The 19,350-nt window shown below is 43.8% G+C and overlaps 1 protein-coding gene across 2 annotated transcripts; it reads right to left on the bottom strand.

Annotated features, from left to right (window-relative positions):
• Nucleotides 1-362: 362 nt before the first annotated feature.
• Nucleotides 363-5,457, bottom strand: bncr (bouncer). Of its 2 annotated transcripts, XM_080545322.1 has the most exons (3): nucleotides 5,384-5,457; nucleotides 4,931-4,962; nucleotides 363-1,054 (listed from the first exon to the last, which is right to left on the bottom strand). In XM_080545322.1, the coding sequence occupies exons 2-3, from the start codon at nucleotides 4,936-4,938 to the stop codon at nucleotides 664-666; spliced, it is 399 nt and encodes a 132-aa protein (XP_080401448.1). In that variant the 5' UTR covers nucleotides 4,939-4,962; nucleotides 5,384-5,457; the 3' UTR covers nucleotides 363-663. The 2 variants fall into 2 exon arrangements, with proteins under 2 accessions (XP_080401448.1, XP_080401447.1); XM_080545321.1 differs by lacking the exon at nucleotides 5,384-5,457 and having other exon boundaries at nucleotides 4,931-5,035.
• Between the last annotated feature and the right edge of the window lie 13,893 nt (nucleotides 5,458-19,350).

Below are 19,350 nucleotides of genomic sequence, written 5' to 3' on the forward strand. Positions count from 1 at the left end.
TAGAAAATAACTGTTGCTGTGTTCCTGTTTTAAATCTGAAATATAATCAGCATCATCCAGGGTAAACAAATTCAATAAACTAAAAGGTTTGAAAGACAGGGGGGGAGAGAGACTATACAATCATGTAGTTGCTGTTCCATCTCTGCATGAACTAATTCAATCAACTAAAAGGTTTGAAAGAGAGAGAGAGAGAGAGAGAGAGAGAGAGAGAGAGAGAGAGAGAGAGAGAGAGAGAGAGAGAGAGAGAGAGAGAGAGAGTCAAGAGTGTGTCTGGGATTTTTATTGTCATTTGAGATTACATTACAGAGACTTCTTTGGTAGATTAATGACTAATTCAAAAAAAATCATCCCCAAATGACCTATAAAATAACCTTTTCTGGATGAACAAAGGCCATAAAACATGACAATGACAGTCTATTCTATAAAAACAATATTTATTTAACCATAAAAAGAGAGTTGATCATGTAAACTAAGTAGAAATGTACTAGTGCTAGTGTACTAGTAGAGAGTTGACCATAACAAGGGGTTGTAACACACTGTTTCAGTAGTATTAAAGTATTAAACGCACTGCGTTTCATACCCTTCCATGTATTACAATGAGGCCCTCCTCCACCAGACACCACTGAATTATCAGTATGGGGGTTCAGTTACAAGCTACAGTAGCTATAGCAGCATGGCTACACTAGCCACCATAGTCAGTAGGAGGGGGACAGAGACAAGCGTGACACCACGGGGGCCGGAGTTACAGTAATTAGCGCCACAGCAGTTGTAGGACATGGTGTAGATGGTTCCGTTCAGGGGCAGGTCGTGAACCTGGTTGCAGTCCTTCTGCAGCATGCAGCCCCTGGCCGTGACGGCACTGTCCTTACCCAGGCGACCGTCGGCTTTGAAGCACTGCTCCTGCGGAGGGCATTCTGACAGGACGAGAGGGGTCGGAGTCTTCTTGTTCCGCATCTCGATGGGACTGTAGTAGCAGAGCAGGTTGGCACAGAGCAGGCCTGGGAGCAGGAGGTACACACACAGGACGGCATACGGCACCTGGGACACCTTGGAGCTGGTGAGAGAGAGAGACGTCTACCGGTCAACTGAGTAACGGTTGGATCTTTACGGAACCAGTGTTTCAAAACTTTTCATCTGGATCAGACTGAATCAGATACATAGATCTGTTCCTGGATAGCAAAAAAAATATCCAGATTACGTGTTGTTAAATACTGGGACTAGAATAGGAAAGCCTTGAGTGTTTTTCTATTTTGTGTTCCTGTTTTAAATCTGGAATATCATCATCATTCTCCAAGGTAAACCAGTTCAATAAACTGAAAGGTTTGACGTCATCTGACGCTCAGGAAAAAAACATCGACCAATAATCTGGGTTTGTGCAACAGTCTACAACAGTGTTGATTACTCAGATTGAAATAATCGGTAGTTTAAAAAGAGCTCCAAAAGATCATATCACAATTCCACCATCAAACAAAAATACCATGATAATAATATACACTCACCAACCGAACACTTCATTAGGAACAATATACTAATACTGGGTAGGGCCTCCATTTGCTGTTAAAAACAGCCTCAATTCTTTGTGGCATTGCTTCCACAAGATGTTGGAAAAAAAATCCTTTGAGATTCTGGTCCATAATGACATGATTGCATAATGCAATTGCTGCAGATATTTCAGGTGCACTTATGTAGCCCAGCTACTAAAGTGAGCTATGAGCATTTCAATAAATAAGTCAATTTAATAAGTTAAATAAATAAGTCCATTTAATAAATAAGCATCATTTCATGGTTATGTACACGGTTATTAACATGGTTATAAGTTTATAATGTGTACTTGTTTACAAGCTCTAATGAGTTCGCTCATTGTACTACGTGTTATGAATGTCATTCATTCATTTCTTTATTTCATTGGTCCATCGGGAAGAGCTAGCCAACTGTAATGTATGCTGAGATAGAGGGGGTGGGACTTTGTACTAATAGCGATAGGTTGCACTAAGTAACATGTCAGAATGATTGAGTACATCTTCGAGTGAAGTGATATTTGTATAAGCTGTGTGTATAACATTTCGGGATCAACGAACAGTTATTCCTTTGGATGTTGGTGCACATTGAAGCTACCAGAGGTAAATACATATGTCTGGAGTTTGTTTATAAGCTACATCTACTCGTTGTAGTATGTTATATTTGACTGTAGAGCTAATCGCGGCAAGCGGTTAGCTTAGCATAATTACGTTAGCATGTTGCTAGCATTTGCTGAGTGATAAATAGTTTCTAGCTATATCAAAACGAAATAGCTATTGGATTTTGTAGCTCAGTGTATTCTGTTAATTCAGAATTGGAAGTCGAGAGACCAAGCAAAAGGAAAGCTCTCCGGTGGACAAGGAGACCGTTTCCAATCGCCTGGAGTAACTCGAGACCGTCCAGTGAATCTTCGCGCCAGTGTCCTTCAATCATTCTCCTGCGCTCGTGGGAGAGCGCTGGACCCCATCCCCCCTCATCTCTGCCTCTTTTTTTCGGATCTTTCAAACCCCTCGGTTACCTACGAGCAGTGGTGGGCCGTCAGGGCCAGCAAGGCCTTCTCTGCTGGCCTAAACATCATCAGAATATACTGACTGATGATATTTAATTTTGATATATTTTCCCACAAATATGTATTCAATTATTCCCTTAGTCTATTCTCTTCATTTCATAGCTTTCCTCTTGGTTGCGCTGCTTCCAGCCATTTGGAGGGCTGGCCTTTAGCTTTTATCCAATAATTTCATTTCATTTCAGCCATCATGTGTTGCCAGGGTACCAAGAAATCTGCCCGCCTGCAGATTCAACAGTGGCGCGAGTACAGATTGTAATTTAAAGTGAACGAGAAAATGACTGTGGCGTACCGTGGTCAGATCTCGAGTTGGCGAGCAAATCCGACGAACGTGCCTGCTGGATGGCGCACCACCTGATCAGCACCTGCACGTCTTTTGATTGGATACACACTATTGAGAGGCAGAGCTAGCAAACTGAACTTGATCTCGCTAATTTGTGTAGATGGAAGCTGTTGTTCTACAAGCAGCCACAATGGCTGAAGGAGGAGAAGAGGTAGATTTGGTGGCAGATATTATTATAACAATGACATTTTCAAGAAGAACTTTACAAGAAAAGCTAGACATAATCAGAAGAGAACGGCCAACCCCGACGTTAGCGACGCTATCCATGTAGAAAAGGACTTATTGGTGGAACTGATAAACTGTACAACAGAGACATTGAAGTCTTCTTGAGGAAAGAAAGGAGGATGGATTTTGTGTTCAAATAATCAGTTGTTTTGGTGAGTACAAAGCATTTTATTTTTTCTGCAAGAGATGTAGATATGTACGGAGCCACCTTGGGGTCCGTAGATAATGTGTGTGCTGACTCCGCTGTGTGAGTAAGTGGGGCTTCAATGTGATCTTTTAATCACTTGCTACCGTAGAAAACGACACACCCCCGTGACCGTATGAACATGAGGAAGATAACCAGAATGGACTCGATACGGTCCTCCTATCAAGATGGACAGGCCGATAAGCAAAGTTAGGGAAATAATAACTGACGCTTTCGTTTTCATGCAATGAATACACCCAGACGAGGTGCAGCTATAATAACAATTGCAACGCCCGGTTATACTGCGTTTCTGTCTAAATGTCTAGTTTCTAGAGCCATGGCGTGTCATAATGATGGTATTAAGAGGTGGAATAATTCAGGTAGGACTGTGTAGGACATCACTGAAGGCCTAGGTGTGAAATGCACCGCCCGCCACTGCCTACGAGTCCCCCACGGGGTTACGTGAGTACTGAACCACGCATGTGCTTTTATTTAGGCTCGTGTAAACGAGTGAAGTGGCCATATCTGTTTCAAGGCCGCCCCCCCCGCTCACAAGCAACGTCAGCTGCAACGGTAACACTGGTTAATGGACTGAGTTACAGAGTGCGTGTGTGTGTGTGAGTGTGGGCCCACCTTTTTATTTTACTTAACGATATATTGTACAATTGTGAATCCTTTGAGTTGACTTTGAGTTTATTGGAAACATTACATTTATTTCCTTGAAAGGAATTGGAATAGGCTTTGAGCCTATATTTTGTTATGTGATATTGTGATATTGTCTGTTGACATTGTATTGTGAATATTGTCTATTGACTTTGTATAACATTATAATTGACTACCAACACTTTAAATTGAGCATTTAGTAAATTAATATATACCCTTTGGTATTTGCATTTAAAGCCACTGTGTTGTGTCATAAACAGGTAATATGCAATTCATATGATATATTAAAACATAAATACATTAAAAGGATTAAAAAGGAAGTCCTATTTAAAATACTTCCACATAGTTAATGGATCGTCATAATTTGAATAGTTTATTATTACAGGTAATACCGCCACTTATTTAAAGTAGAACTCAGGCCCCGCCCATATGGCAGGGGTTACACTTCCAAGCTGTGAATCTCCTGCTCTACCACATCCCAAAGGTGTTCTATTGGGCAAGACCCCTGAAGAACACTGAACTCATTGTCATGTTCATGAAACCGGTTTGAGAGGACTTTTGCTTTTGTGACATTATCATGCTGGAAGCAGCCATTAGAAGATGGGTACATTGTGGCCATGAAGGGATGCACATAGCAACAACACTCAAATAGGCTGTGTGTATTCAAGAGATGATTGATTGGTATTAACGGGCCCAAAGCGTGCTAACATCTTACACCACCTGAATGAATGAAAAGGTGTACAGGTGTTCCTACTAAAGTGTTCGGTGAGTATAGATAGCACACATATAAGGAAACTAGTAATAATAATGTTGTCCTATTTTTATCAAAAAGACAAGATTGGGGTAAGGGTCGTGGTTAGAGACTAAACTGCATCAATGCCAACAGTTTGCTACTCTGAGTGTGTGTTAAAATGGAGGAAAAATATCTTACCTGCTCATTCCAATGACTCTGTAGATATCAACCTGCATAGAATGAACAACACATGCATGAGCTCCTCATCGTCTTTTGACACTCAATACTATATTGAGATCAAACTCATTCAGCCCCGGCCTGTAGTGGCCACACCCATGAGTGTCGCATTAAAGGCAAATAGTGTGCCCTGTTATTTTCCATCCACCCCCCACCCATTCTGTGTGCCCGCTCTGCAGCCTGAGGTTAGATGGTTTCTAGCCTTGATCATCTTCCAACACCCCAGACACATAAACTGCTGTTTGAATTTGAAATCATCTAGCCCTGGAGCTGCCCCCAAATGCACTTAAAGATGGACACATTTACACGTGTCTCAAAGAATACAATTCCCTGGTTCCTAATGTTAGATAATAGCTGCTGCTGACTTAAGGAGTTCAGCTAAATAGCCCTGCGAACAACACATGTTATAATTACCTCTACTTGCGGAGTAAAAAAGGATATAAAGTCGTGTAGGCAGAGTTTAAACAATCCACACGAAGAAGGAAGTGTGTCTGACTCTCTCTCTCTGCCGCCCCTTAAATGCTCTTTCATAACACATGCGCATTCTTCCTCCATGAGTTGACATTATCCCATGTTAGCCCAGAAGGAAACCCCACCTCCAAGCCAAAGATGAAGGGAAGGATCAGATTGCAAAGGAAGGAGGGAATAAAGAAGGAAGGAGGAGGAAAATTAAAGACTGAATAATGATTTGGTGTTTTTTTTATTATTCTTTATATATGTTGGTTCCCGAAATACAGATATTTATGGTAAATGGTTCTCCACGTAACCTATTTAAGATGCACTGTGTGTGAAATGCTATTTTATAGTGTTATTAGGCAGTCGAGTCAGGTTCTCAGACTGCAACATTCTCCCCCCTCTCCCCCTCTCCTTTGTGCTGTTAGGCTGTTTACATTAAAATGTTTGCCATTTAGCAGACGCCATTATCCAAAGTGACTTGCAACAAATACATTTGACTAAGTAAGTGAATCATCTATTCACCAGTCATAACAGGAAAAAGTAATCTATGTTCGGGCCTGGGGCCATTGGAAGTCATCATGCTAGAAGAGGAACTTTTTTTTATGACACTGGAGAAACTGTACAGGGGGGGTACAGGGTAAGTAGATGTCTCAGGACGGACAGTTAACCTGAATTCCCTGTTTTCCGCACGGTCGTGACAAAAGAGGGAGACACACAACCAAGTAAAGTATCAAATGATTTATTAACCAAAAAGAACAACATAAAGAAATATAGAGAAGTGTGTAATCAGTAAAGTCAGTAGTGTAGGTGAGTGCATAAGTGGAAGTGTGTAGAGGTAATGTTGTATGGTAAAATAACAAAAGGGCCAAATGTCAACCAAAAAACCAAACATAGTAAGTAGTATGTAAGTAAAGCTTTATTTATGTAGCGCCTTTCGTACATGAAATGCAACTCAAAGCGCTTTACAACAGAACATATACAGCCAAAGATTACAAGGAAAGGAAAGGGGGGGGGGGGGGAAACATCACCCTCTGTAGAACATCTATCTAATCGGCGCACTGTGCTGCCACTGAGGGGGGGGGGGGGGGGCATGTTCATGTATGTATGAGTCCTTGAAAGAAGGAAGTCCGTGTCTGTGTGTGTGTGTGTATGCTGAGGCTCCCTCCTGGCTGGTCCACAATCTCAGTCACTCATTCCGGAGAGTGTCATCGTGATAACACAGCAGGTTGCCATGGAGACGACCTCTAATCAGGCCCAGTCAGAAAGAAAAAGAAAATGTCAACAGGTGTCAATGAGGGATGGGGGAGGGGGGGGTGTAGAAGGCGTCTTTGCATGTGTCTGTGGGGGAGGGGGGGGGCGAAATGGAGATGAGCTGTTTGGGTTAACCCCTGTTTGGGTTAGCGCGTTATTGTCTAAAGTCTGTGCTGGATCTCCTGACTTCGTCCTGCAAAGCAGTGAGTTTCTCCAATAAGTTTTCCATCTTGCGATTTAGTTCAGATATCATAACAGTCTGAGTCCTCACTGCTCTGCCCATCTCACTGCTCTGCCCATCTCCTTTAACATGACGGGCAGCTTAAGGGAGGCGGCTGCCGTCTTTCCAATGTTCCGATAGACCAGGACAATGCTCAGGCCAATTAGCAGATGTCCTGCTATCATAAATCTAAATAGGTAGACGTCTTCGATGTCCTCTAGGGAGAGGATCACCAGGCACACAACCCTCAACTTCTCCCACAAGGCCATAATGTAGCCCGCGGCGACATCTGGGCAAAGTGCGAAGTGCCATCTGGGCAAACAGGTTCCCCCGATCCTGAGTTTCTTGTAGAAATGTTTTTGTCAATTGCGTTGAGACCAACTTATCAATTCCATGTTTATAGTTTCGAAAAGACAGTGCAAAGACTCCGGGGGCAGAAAGCAGACCAGACAAGACCAAAGGTAGTGGGAGGGTAGAGGGAGCGAAAATGCGACCGCCTTCATCGAGAGAGAGAGAGAGAAAAGATGCTTCAACTAGGCGCTGAAAATAGACTTAAAGGACACAGTCACACAAAGCCCCAAAGACCTCTGCCACTCCCATCTCTTGTACCTGCAAGAGCAAGCAAGCAAAAACACACAAACAGGCAGACAGGGCAGAGAGGGTCGTCACAACCCCGATAAGACAGGGGTCCCATAGGATCTCCGTCACTTACAACACAAAAATGACCAGAAAAACTAAACAAAAACACACTACACCAAAACTGGAGCCGGCGACAGTGCATCCGCAACCACATTATCACAGCCTTTAATGAGCAACCCTTTTAAATTCTTGAGTGTTTTTGAATTTTTCAACCAACTAGATGCCAACCCCTCATCAGGCTCAAGAACAGCATGGTCGATACACTCACCTGAAACCACCCCCTCACTCACCTGAAACCACCCCCACACTCACCTGAAACCACCCCCACACTCACCTGAAACCACCCCAACACTCACCTGAAACCACCCCCTCACTCACCTGAAACCACCCCCACACTCACCTGGAACCACCCCCACCGTACCAGACACCATGGCAGAACTCACTGCCGTTGATCCCTGCTGGTCAGCAGCGGGCGCACACTACAAGAGTAAGCATAATAGGGTTTAAGCAAATTGACAGTTTCAGAGGCTCCTAACGACCAGGAGTTGAAATCAAATGGTTGTTCTGAAATAGTTTTAACGACTGTAGCCTGTAAGGACCTTTTTGTATTAGGACTATGCCTGGAAGGGTGAACTCACCACCGGACAAAGAGACAAAACTTGATCACCAGTCCAACGGTCATACCTCTTTTTCATGTTAGCTTGTGTGGCAGCTAACTTTGCTAACATAGCTTTGCATGAAGCAGATGCCTAAACCCATTCACACAGTCAGTCAGGCTGGTAGACGGGTCTGACTCCCTCCACCGATCCTTAAACACAACCATTGGACCCCAGACGGTGTTGCCAAACACTAGATCATTTGGGCTGAACCCTGTACTTTCACAACAAGATTTACATTTTAACCATTTAGCAGACACTTTTATCCAAAGCGGCTTACAATTAGAGAGAACAGTGATAGTCTCCCTGGAGTAACTTAGGGCTAAGTCAAGAGGCCTTACTCGACCATCACTCGATGATCAGCCGGCCATACACAGGAGCTCCTACATTTTTTTAATGGGCAGTCAGAAAGTTAGTTAGAAGAGTAGCCCAAGAGCCAAGGACCACTTGAGCAGAGTTCCAGAAAGAGCTGGAAGCAGCAGGTACAGTTGTCACAAAGAAAACAATAGGCAATGTTTTGGTAGATGAATGATTCAACAATTTCATCCCCAAAATTACCTTTTCTGGATGAACAAAGGCCATAAAACATGAGAATGACATGTCTATTCTATCAAAACAATATTTATTCAACCATAAAAATAGAGTTGACCATAAGTAGAAAAGTACTAGTAAAAGAGTTGACCATGATATGGGGGAGTTGCCCACTGTTTCAGCTGAGTATGAAATGCATGTGTTTGATACCATTCATCATTCCATATATTACAATGAGGCCCTCCTCCACCAGACACCACTGAATGACAGTATGGGGGTTCAGTTACAAGCTACAGTAGCTATAGCAGCATGGCTACACTAGCCACCATAGTCAGTAGGAGGGGGACAGAGATTAGCGTGACACGGGGACCGGCGTTACAGTAATTATAGTCACAGCAGCTGTAGGACATGGTGTAGATGGTTCCTTTCAGGGGCAGGTCATGAACATGGCCGCAGTCCTTCTCCAGTATGCAGCCCCTGGCCGAGAGCGCACTGTGGTTACCGTAGCGACCATCAGCTTTGAAGCACTGCTCCTGCGGAGGGCATTCTGACAGGACAAGCTCAAAGGTCCGGTTCCTGTACATGATGGGACTGTAGTAGCAGAGCAGGTTGGCACAGAGCAGGCCTGGGAGCAGGAGGTACACACACAGGACGGCATACGGCACCTGGGACATCTTGGATCTGGTGAGAGAGAGAGACGTCTACTGGTGACCTGGTTGGAGATCTATGGTCCAGTATTTAAAAACGTATAATCTGGATCAGATTGATTCAGAATCTGAATTTCAGATACATTTTGTTTTGAAAATGTTATTTTATCTCATACTACTAAATATCTGACAGATCTGATCCCAGATAGCAAAACATCCTGGTGGTGCACATACAGGATGACCTGTCCTGGAAGAACAACACAACAGCCACCATCAAGAAGGCACAACAGCGGCTCTACATCCTGAGAGTCCTCAGGAAGGACCACAACAAGCAGGAGATACTGGTGGCCTACTACCGCGGCGCAGTGGAGAGCATCCTCACCTACGGCATCTGCAACTGGTTCTCCAGCTGCACAACCGCGGAGAGAAATGCGCTACAGAGAGTCGTGAGAACAGCCCAGAAGATCACCGGCGCCCCCCTCCCCTCTCTGGAAGAGCTGTACAACACACGCTGTCTCAGGAAGGCCTCCAAGATCTCCAGAGACCCAACCCACCCTGGGTACAAACACTTTAGCCGGCTGCCCTCGAAAAGGCGGTACAGGACCATGGCCGCAAGGACAAACAGACTGAAGCACAGCTTCTACCCCAGGGCCATCCAGGCCCTGAACACAGCAAAGACCTAGGTTCTGGGCCCTGGACAGTCTGGACGGATTGATGGCAGCTGCTGGACTGAAAAAATCAGGTGTAGTGCTGAGGCACAAACATGTACATTTCTAGCCTGCAAACTGCGACACTTCAAATGAATGTGCAATAACACTATGTGCAATATGACAACCCTAGTCGTCTATCTGTACAGTATAGTATAGTGGATAGTGTACATAGCCTTTATTTATGTAAACCAGCTCCTTCCCTTCTTGTGTTTTTTTTTCCTTCTTTTTTTTCTTTTCTTTCCTAACACCAGGGGAGCCCCCCCTCCCAAATGTCGTTGTTTGGTACCTGTACTATAGCAATGACAATAAAGACCATTCATTCATTCATAATCTAGATACTACTAAATACTGGGCCTAGAAGACCATGGATCGGGATTACATTTACAACAATGAAAGCCTGGGAAGTTTTTTTTCTTTTCTATTTCGTGTTCCTATTTTAAATATCGTCATCCAAGGTAAACCAATTCAATAATCTAAAAGGTTTGACATGATCTGCCCACTGAGGAAAAACATTGACCAAAGCATCAGGGACTGTGATATTCACTACATACAGGTGTCCACAATAGTGTGTTGATTACCCAGATTGAAACAATCAGTAGTTTAAGCAGTAGGCTCCTGATATGCTCTGAAAGATCATATCACAACTGCACATCAAACAAACATACCATCACAATGTAAATAGGACAGAGATAAGGAAACTAATAATAATAATTTTCTCCTATTTTTACCTAAAAGACAAGGCTGGGGTTAGGGTCGTGGTTAGAGACTCAACTGCATCAATGCCAACAGTTTTGTTTGTTACTCTGATTGTGTGTTGAAATGGAGGGACATATCTTACCTGCTGATTCCTATGACTCTGTAGACATCAACCTGCATAGAATGAACAATGTTTTGATGCGCTCCTCAGAACTCCTCCTTTTGACACCACAGGCACTTCACTACTGTTTGAGCATGAATGAATTTAGGCCCAGCCTGTAGTGGCCACACCCATGAGTGTAAGATTGATTCAATTGTGTGCCCTGTTATTTCAAATCAACCACCCACGTATCCTGCATGGACACTCTACAGGCTGAGGCCGGATGGTTTCTAGCCCTGGGGGGTATTCCATCAACGTCACTAAAGGAAAATCCAGGTTTATTTTCATAAGTCTCGTGAGACATATCAAAAAATCCAGGCTTATTTTTTTTTTTTAATACCCCCCAGGTAATCTTCCAACTCCCCAGACAGAGACGAGGCTGTTTGAGGTTGACACCATCTCTCTCTGATACGCCTTCGAGAACAAGGGCCTCTCTCGGCCTAACCTTATTGGACTGATAGCATCCTCAACTCTAAGTAACATATTTATGTAATATATTTACAAAAAAAATAAAAATACCGGTACATTGATATACTTTTAGAGCACATGATGGATTGCTGTTGCGTGGCATAGACTAAACCGCAGTGATGTGTTTGTTTGGTTAGAATATTGAGGTCTGTGGCCTGGGGTGGTCTAGTGCCGCGGTCTACAGTGCCCACATATGCATGGGTTCGACTCTGGCCCATGCCCTGCTGACATGCCCTCTCTCCCTTCTTCTCCTTACTTTCCTTGTCTCTCTTCACTATATCTGTCCAATAAAATGAAAAACTATGAGTGGGACTGCCCCACTCAGAAAAAAATTAATTAATTAATTTAAAAAAAAAGAAAGAAGATTGAGGTATTTTATATATACGGTTTGTGGTGTTTTTTTCAATAGTGATGTATCTCTCAAACAAGATGTCTTAAGCATTGTTGCCCAAAATGCACTTAGAAGGCCACATTTCACGTGTTTCAAAGAATACAATTCCCTGCTGTCGAAAATATGGACCTCACTGATGTTAGATAACAGCTGCTGCTGACTTCAGCGAAATAGCCCTGCGGAAACTGTTTAGAATGACCCCTACTTCCCTTCCCGGAGTCAATAGTAAAAAGTTAAGTTGTCTAAGTAAAGAGTAGGAAGAAACCACCGCAAATGCAGGAGTGTGTCTGACTCTCTCTCTCTCTCTCTCTCTCTCTCTGCCACCCCTTAAATACTCTTTCACAACACATGCGCATTCTTCTACCGTCCGTTAAAATGACTCTATTCTGTGTTCAAGCCCAGACACATCTGGCAGGGTTTATCTGCAGCTGCCCTCCAGGGCCTCAGATGGAACAGTGCCAGGGAGGGGGGCAGGGATTGGCTGGCAGCCATGTTTCTCACCAGTTTATTTTGGAACCTTGCTTCTGACAGGAATACAGGAGGTGTTTGTGAGTCAAGCCAACCCCCACTATTCACAACAGATTGCGACTGACAGACATATACACTGACACACGAGACGGGACAGATTTAACATGGTGCTTCTTTTATTAACTTGCATTCCCCAATGACCAGACTGAGAATGTCAGCTCACACTGCCGACCAGGAGAGTGGGCACATTGGTGTACCACCAATACCACTTTGTTATCCGCACATTCATTTTTTATTTTTTTTACATTAGATACATATTTGGATAAATCCACACATTTGAAATTAAATAGGCCTAAATGTCCCTTAAGGTGTCATCCTGTGCATAATGACTAGGAGCACTGGAACTGTTTCTTTAAGATCTTTAAAATGCCTGGATGAGCATTTCACCGATAAAATTGCTACAATAATCGTCCATTCTGCTCAATACAAACACACCTCAACTACCTCCTCTGTGAGGCTGGTGGTTGTGAGGCTGGTGGTTGTGAGGCTGGGGGTTGTGAGGCTGGGGGTTGTGAGGCGGGTGGTTGTGTGGCTGGTGGTTGTGAGGCTGGTGGTTGTGAGGCTGGGGGTTGTGAGGCGGGTGGTTGTGTGGTAGTGTCGTCAGGACATCCACCCAGAGGGTCTTCAGTGGTCACGGTCATCCTCAACAACCTCTTCAGCGAGGTGTCCGGCGTGGGCCGCTGGTTGCACTGGTCCTTACAGCAGCAGGTGTAGCTCACGTTGTAGACGTCCCCCATGTAAGACATGGCACGGATAGAGCCACAGAGGTCAGGGGTCGCGCAGCCCTGAGCAGACAGCTTGTGGAGGGAGTCCAGGCGCCCCCTGCTGGTGAAGCAGCGCTCCCCGGGGACACACTGGGAGGTGATGGAGCAGGACTGGTTTTTGGGCTGCAGGGGGCAGTAGTTACACAGCAGTATGCCATCCACCACGGCCAGGCCTGGCAGGACCACGACCAACAGGAAAGACAGCAGGACACACTGCAGGAGACAGGCTGAGGCCTGGGGCTGGACCCTGGTCAGCCTGGAACACACACACACACACACACACACACACACAATCTTTACTTTTGTGTGTGATTTTCTTTTTTGGGATAAGTGTTCATTCTAGGGCCAGTTTTTTTAGCTTTTTTATCTATTAATAATGGATATTTCTATTATATGTTTGAAACAATGCATACCCATCCAGTAAATAGTTTAGATCTAATTGGTTGAATAAGATGATTAATTCTGCCTTGTTCCATTTGCCCCAAAAATCAAAAGGTGACCACCAAGCAATATTAAACAAACTATTAATGTTAATGAGACAAGATACACTCCAATATCATCCACAGACTGAAATGAACTTACGCTTTGTCTTTCAGAGTTTCAATGCAGATCAGAGAGAAATCAGAACTGCTTTTATTACATACAATGTACAGGTACACAAGAGTAACATTCTTAGGCTCAGGTTCTTCGACATTGGCATTGCAGCAGGATACAAAATCAACAATAATAGAATGAAGTAAAGTAAGTAAGGTCATTAATAGAAAAAGTAGAAGTAAGTTAGAAAGCAATTGTTCACCTCTGTGTTCTGTAAGACTCCATCTCTGGACCTGGAGAGTAACACAGCCGGTCTGTCAGGGCCTGGACCATTACCTCCACATGCCTGGATAATCACCTAGCAGGGTGAGTGGTTACTAATCCACCGTAAGTGGGGTCAGGTGTGTCTGCAGGGACCTCCCTCAGCCTGCCTGACTGTGATTAGGATCAATAACATGGACTAAAAGATGTGAAAATGTTGCATCCTAAAAAAAATACTGTACAATAAAATTGCATTTTAGCTTTATTATCAATTGTGCAAAACTTGAAGTTCCTTGCAGTCTTTGTTCAAACAGACAGTCATAAGACTTTTTATTGAGTGTCAATTATTAATTGATGGATCATGCCCCAGTAAGATAGACAACATTCTTTTTTTTCTTTTCTTTTTTTTATTGTCTGTATCAGGTACTTTCATGTTTTTGTCCCTTAATTAACATAATGACAATGTATTGTCTCAATGTGTTATCTCAATCTCAATCTCAAACACTACTCTACTGCATCTCCTCTGCCTCAAACATTGGTGACGCAATCTGATGTAAATGGACACCTCTCGGAAATGAGAAAGACGTCAAATTCGTCTTGAAAGTTGTTGTTTTTTTCTCTCCAGATTTTCGTTTTTTTAGCTAACATTCAACTCGAAGATGTGAAGTACCCACTCGTTATTTTTCCGAACAGTTTTACGTTCATTAAATAAGTGTAATCTATAACACAATGACTTCGTTTCTTGTTGTTTGATGGGGATTCATTATCTTTGATGGGGATTTTCTGTGCTTAGTGATTTCAGGTGTAGCAACTTTCAAATACTCATGTCATCTTCAATTTGTTTCCGATTTCAATGTATGATGCATCATTTGAAAGCTTACAATCTGTAGTTTAAGCACATGTAAAAAACAGAAAAATGATTTCGCCTACAGGTAGCCCTTTTCATTGGGCTGTGTCACTTGATTCTCAACCAAGGGTAAACAAGATGCTGCAGCGCCATCTACAGTAAAAAGATAGCATTGCACAAACACACACCATAGGACAGACACAAACGTGTTTCATGAAGGCTATCTCACGATGACACTGGGGGAGGCTGGTGGAGGTAGAAATCAGAGGACGTATTCATTGTAATGCATGGAATAGAATGAGGAATGGTATCAAACCCAGTATCAAACTGTTGATATTATTCCATTCCATGCATTACAATGAACCCATCCTCCGATTTCTACCTCCACCAGCCTCCCCTGGATGACACACACACACACACACACACACACACACACACACACACACACACACACACACATAGAGCATCTTCTTTGAATGTACTGTACTGTTTTTGTCTGAAAAAAGGATGTCTAGTCTATAGCACATCTGTGTTTTTCTATATAAAGGAAATTGTCCAGAAATGCTAGGTCAGGCTGGAGCAGAGACAGACCATTCCTGCCGTGATGGCTCTGGCCGGTGACCTGGTCATCGCTCTCAAGGCCTTGGAGTCAGTGGCCTTTGCTCGCCTCCTCGCCTCCTCTCCTCTGTCCTCCTCTCGCTGGCTTCTCAAAAAGCACAGCAAGAGAATATCTAAGGGGAGGGACCTAGATCTTCTTCTCCAATGGGTGTCGAGAAGGAAGCGAGTGGAGGACGTGAAGAGAGGACGCAAGGAATAGAGTTTCTAACAATTATTTCCTGGCTCCGCTGGAATGTCCACCCTCTGAGCCGGCCTGGCCCATAGGCCTCACCCAAGCTCTCGTCTAGGGTCCCCAGGAGGTTAGGGTCCCCCAGGAGGTTAGGGCCCCCCAGGAGGTTAGGACCCCCCAGGAGGTTAGGACCCCCAGGACTCTAGGGCTCCCAGGATGCTAGGGCCCCCCAGGAGGTTAGGGCCCCCCAGGAGGTTAGGGCCCCCAGGACTCTAGGGCCGGCCCTGTCCCCCCTACCCGTCCTGCTCGTAGTATCCTGAGGTCAGGGAGAGCTTTCCCTCTATAAGAGGCTCCTGGAGGTTAAACAAGACAGTGTGTTTATTATTATTATTATTATGATTATTGTGATTATTATGATTATTATTATTACTATTACTATTATTATAATAATAATAATAATAATAATAATAATAATAATAATAATAATAATAATAGTAATAGTAATAATAATCATAATAATCATAATAATCACAATAATCATAATAATCATAATGTATGTTTTATTATTATTATATAATTATAAACATTTATCATTTCCCAAAACTCTCATTTTCAGTTTGGGGCTGACAGGACAGGACTGTGTGTGTGAATCAGGAGAGGCTGGTGGAGGTAGAAGGGACGGGATGATACCTTCCCTCACAACGTTCCGGGCTGTTCCTCCGAGTTCTACTTCCACCAGATTCTCCTGATGGGAACGTACAGTATGTCATAGAAACAATCAGCAGTAATGGTTGCTCACCGTCTGTTCTATTTCCTCATTTCCGTCCACATTGTCAGCCCATTCCCCATGCTCAGTGTGGTCGTAGCTGTAGAGAGGAATCAGCTTGTGGCGCAGCTCATCAAGTCTGGAGACATCAGACAAGACAAACCAATCTGAGCCAGAAGCCTAATATGTGTATATGTTATGGTACATGTGGGATAACGGTACATGTGGGAATACTAGGGTTAGGGTTAGGTGCTAGGGTGCTAGGGTTAAGGTTAGGGGTAGGGTTAGGGTTAGGGATAGGATTAGGATTAGGGTTAGACATGCCAGCATGTACCAAGTCGACGTAGCACCTAACCCTAACCCTAGTTTTCCCACATGTACCGCTTTCCCACATGTACCGTAACATATATATTATATTTTATATGCCATCTAAATATCACTCAAAGATGCTTGCATACTGTGCAACCAAATTCCACTGCAAATTTTTTTTTAAACTATTGATGTAAAGTACAGTTTGTAAACAACGCTTCTTGAGCCGAGATTCAATCAAACTCACCTCCTTCTTCGCCTTAAATAAAGTACCTGTAACAATGAACAACAACATGCTGCTTCAGTGATCAATATACTGCATAGAGCATTTCAGCCAGGCACAATATTGTGACATGAAAATAAAATCACTAGTACATTAGGCTTGTCTTGGCATGTCTCAATAACGTTTTTCCCACACCAGAACAGTGTTCATACTCAGGTGTGGCACTACAATAGGCTGCGATGTACAGTCATGTCATTTCTTTATGTATTTGTATTTATTAAACTTTTTTGAAGCAGGGAGACACAATGAGACCGATGTCACTATTGCAGGTGTGCCAAAACAAAACATTTTTAAATGCAAGAGCATATCTCGTGAGCTGGTCCCAAACCAAGAACAGCTTTGGGAAAACAAGTGTAAGGGTCCAGATGCTCCAACCTCAGCCTACCCTGAAGATCATTCCATGCAGCACAATAGCTAAAAACTGTCAAAACTGTTTTTACCCAATTCTGTAGACAATGTAAGGCTTCTTACCAGTACGACCAAGCCACCAATCACTGCGGACACTACTAAAGCGAGGAGGATGTAGTACACCCAAGGTCCAGCACTAGTGCTTGGGTCCAGAGGTGACATGTGGGGAGTTGTAGTATTGACAGTCATGACTCAGTCCCTCTCCCTACTTCTCCCGCTTTAGGCTGCACCTCTGTGACAGCTCATGTGGAATGTCCTAGTCTTCATTCGCCCTGGAGAGTACGGTACAATGTAGTAAAGTTTAGCTTGTTGAGTTGTTGTAGATGCACTGAATGTCTGGCAGGTGCAATACAATTATTTACAGTTGAAGAGACATTACCATGTGAATAATCATATGTACTGTATATTGTTGCATTATTCATTGTGATCCAACACTGAGTGTATGCAATCACTGTGACCACTCCTAAAGCCAGCCACCCAGATGTTAGCCTTCCAACACAGCACAGATACAGTGTAAATACAAGACTGAAAACACTGTCTTAGTGAGACGCTCTGTCTTACCTTTGCCTGTGGATTATCCTGTAAAAGTGGACAGAAACCCCTGTTCATCGTAGTGACTAGCCATGTTAGGGAAACACATCATATGACTCTCCCTCTCTCTCTCTACTACACACACACACACACACACACACACACACACACACACACACACACACACACACACACACACACACACACACACACGCACACACAGCCATTCTAGAGACAGAACATACCTCAACCAGTGTAGTGACATTCCTGAGCATTCCTCGGTTCAACTGGTTGTACTTGTATTTACAATTCTTATTACATTTGATCTAAAAGTTCACTATCCTGTACATTACAAAGACGAATATGGTCAGTGTGTGTGTGTCATGGGATTCATTTTAAGGGAACCTAAATTGCATTTTGAAACTACTCTGAACGTCAATGTCTTCGTTGTTTTTTCTGAATTAACTTAATCATGCACTTTGAGATTGCTCAAATTAAAGGGTTAGGGAAGTTGAGGAAGTTTTCAACCCATCATTCAACTTGACTCATGTGTGTGTCTGCGTGTGTGCGTGCGTGTGCGTGTGTGTGTGTGTGTGTGTGTGTGTGTGTGTGTGTGTGTGTGTGTTTCTGTGAGTGTGTGTGTGTGTGTGTGTGTGTGTGTGTGCGTGCGTGCGCGTGCGTGTGCGTGTGCGTGTGTGTGTCTGTTTCTTCTATCACGTTTCTTCTATAACTGCCAATAAACTGAGCTAGATTACCCTTCCTGTTAAGTCTGATTGTAAATCGCTTTGGAATAAGGCGTCTGCTAAATGCCAAAAATGTAAATGTGGAATAGAGCGTGTGTGTGTGTGTGTGTGTGTGTGTGTGTGTGTGTGTGTGTGTGTGTGTGTGTGTGTGTGTGTGTGTGTGTGTGCGTGTGCGTGTGCGTGTGTGCGTGTGTGTGTGTGTGTGTGTGTGTGCGTGTGTGTGTGTGTGTGTGCGTGCGTGCGTGTGTGTGTGTGCGTGCGTGTGTGTGTGTGCGTGCGTGTGTGTGTGTGTGTATCTGTGTGTATGCGTACATGCGTGTGTGTGTGTGTGTGTGTGTGTGTGCGTGTGTGTGTGTGCGTGTGTGCGCGTACATGCGTGTGTGTGCGTGTGTGTGTGTGTGCGCGTACATGCGTGTGTGTGTGCGTGTGTGTGTGTGTGTGTGTGTGCGTGCGTGCGTGTGTGCGCTCGCAATGCGCAGGCGTGTCTCCAGTCGTATCGATTGCGTGAAGTGTCCTGGCAGAGTCTGAGTGGAGACGTCAGTAACCAGCGGTTTGGTTTCGGTGCTGTAGCGCGTTAGTGATCGTCCCACATCCCAACACACAGGTCTGGTCTAACCGGACGAACGGTACCGTCGCTCTATCAACACCGGGTCAATGAGGAACGTTTGACGGTAAGTCGCACACCGGAGGAATGTGATACATTTGATACAAACAAGTTTCATGAGTTTCTAGACAGTGTTAAAATAACAGGAGATAGTGTTATTATATAGATCCACACAATTGTAAATAGTTTTT

Source organism: Nansenia antarctica (assembly GCF_963989245.1).
Source record: "Nansenia antarctica genome assembly, chromosome: 14".
Lineage (NCBI taxonomy): Eukaryota > Metazoa > Chordata > Actinopteri > Argentiniformes > Microstomatidae > Nansenia > Nansenia antarctica.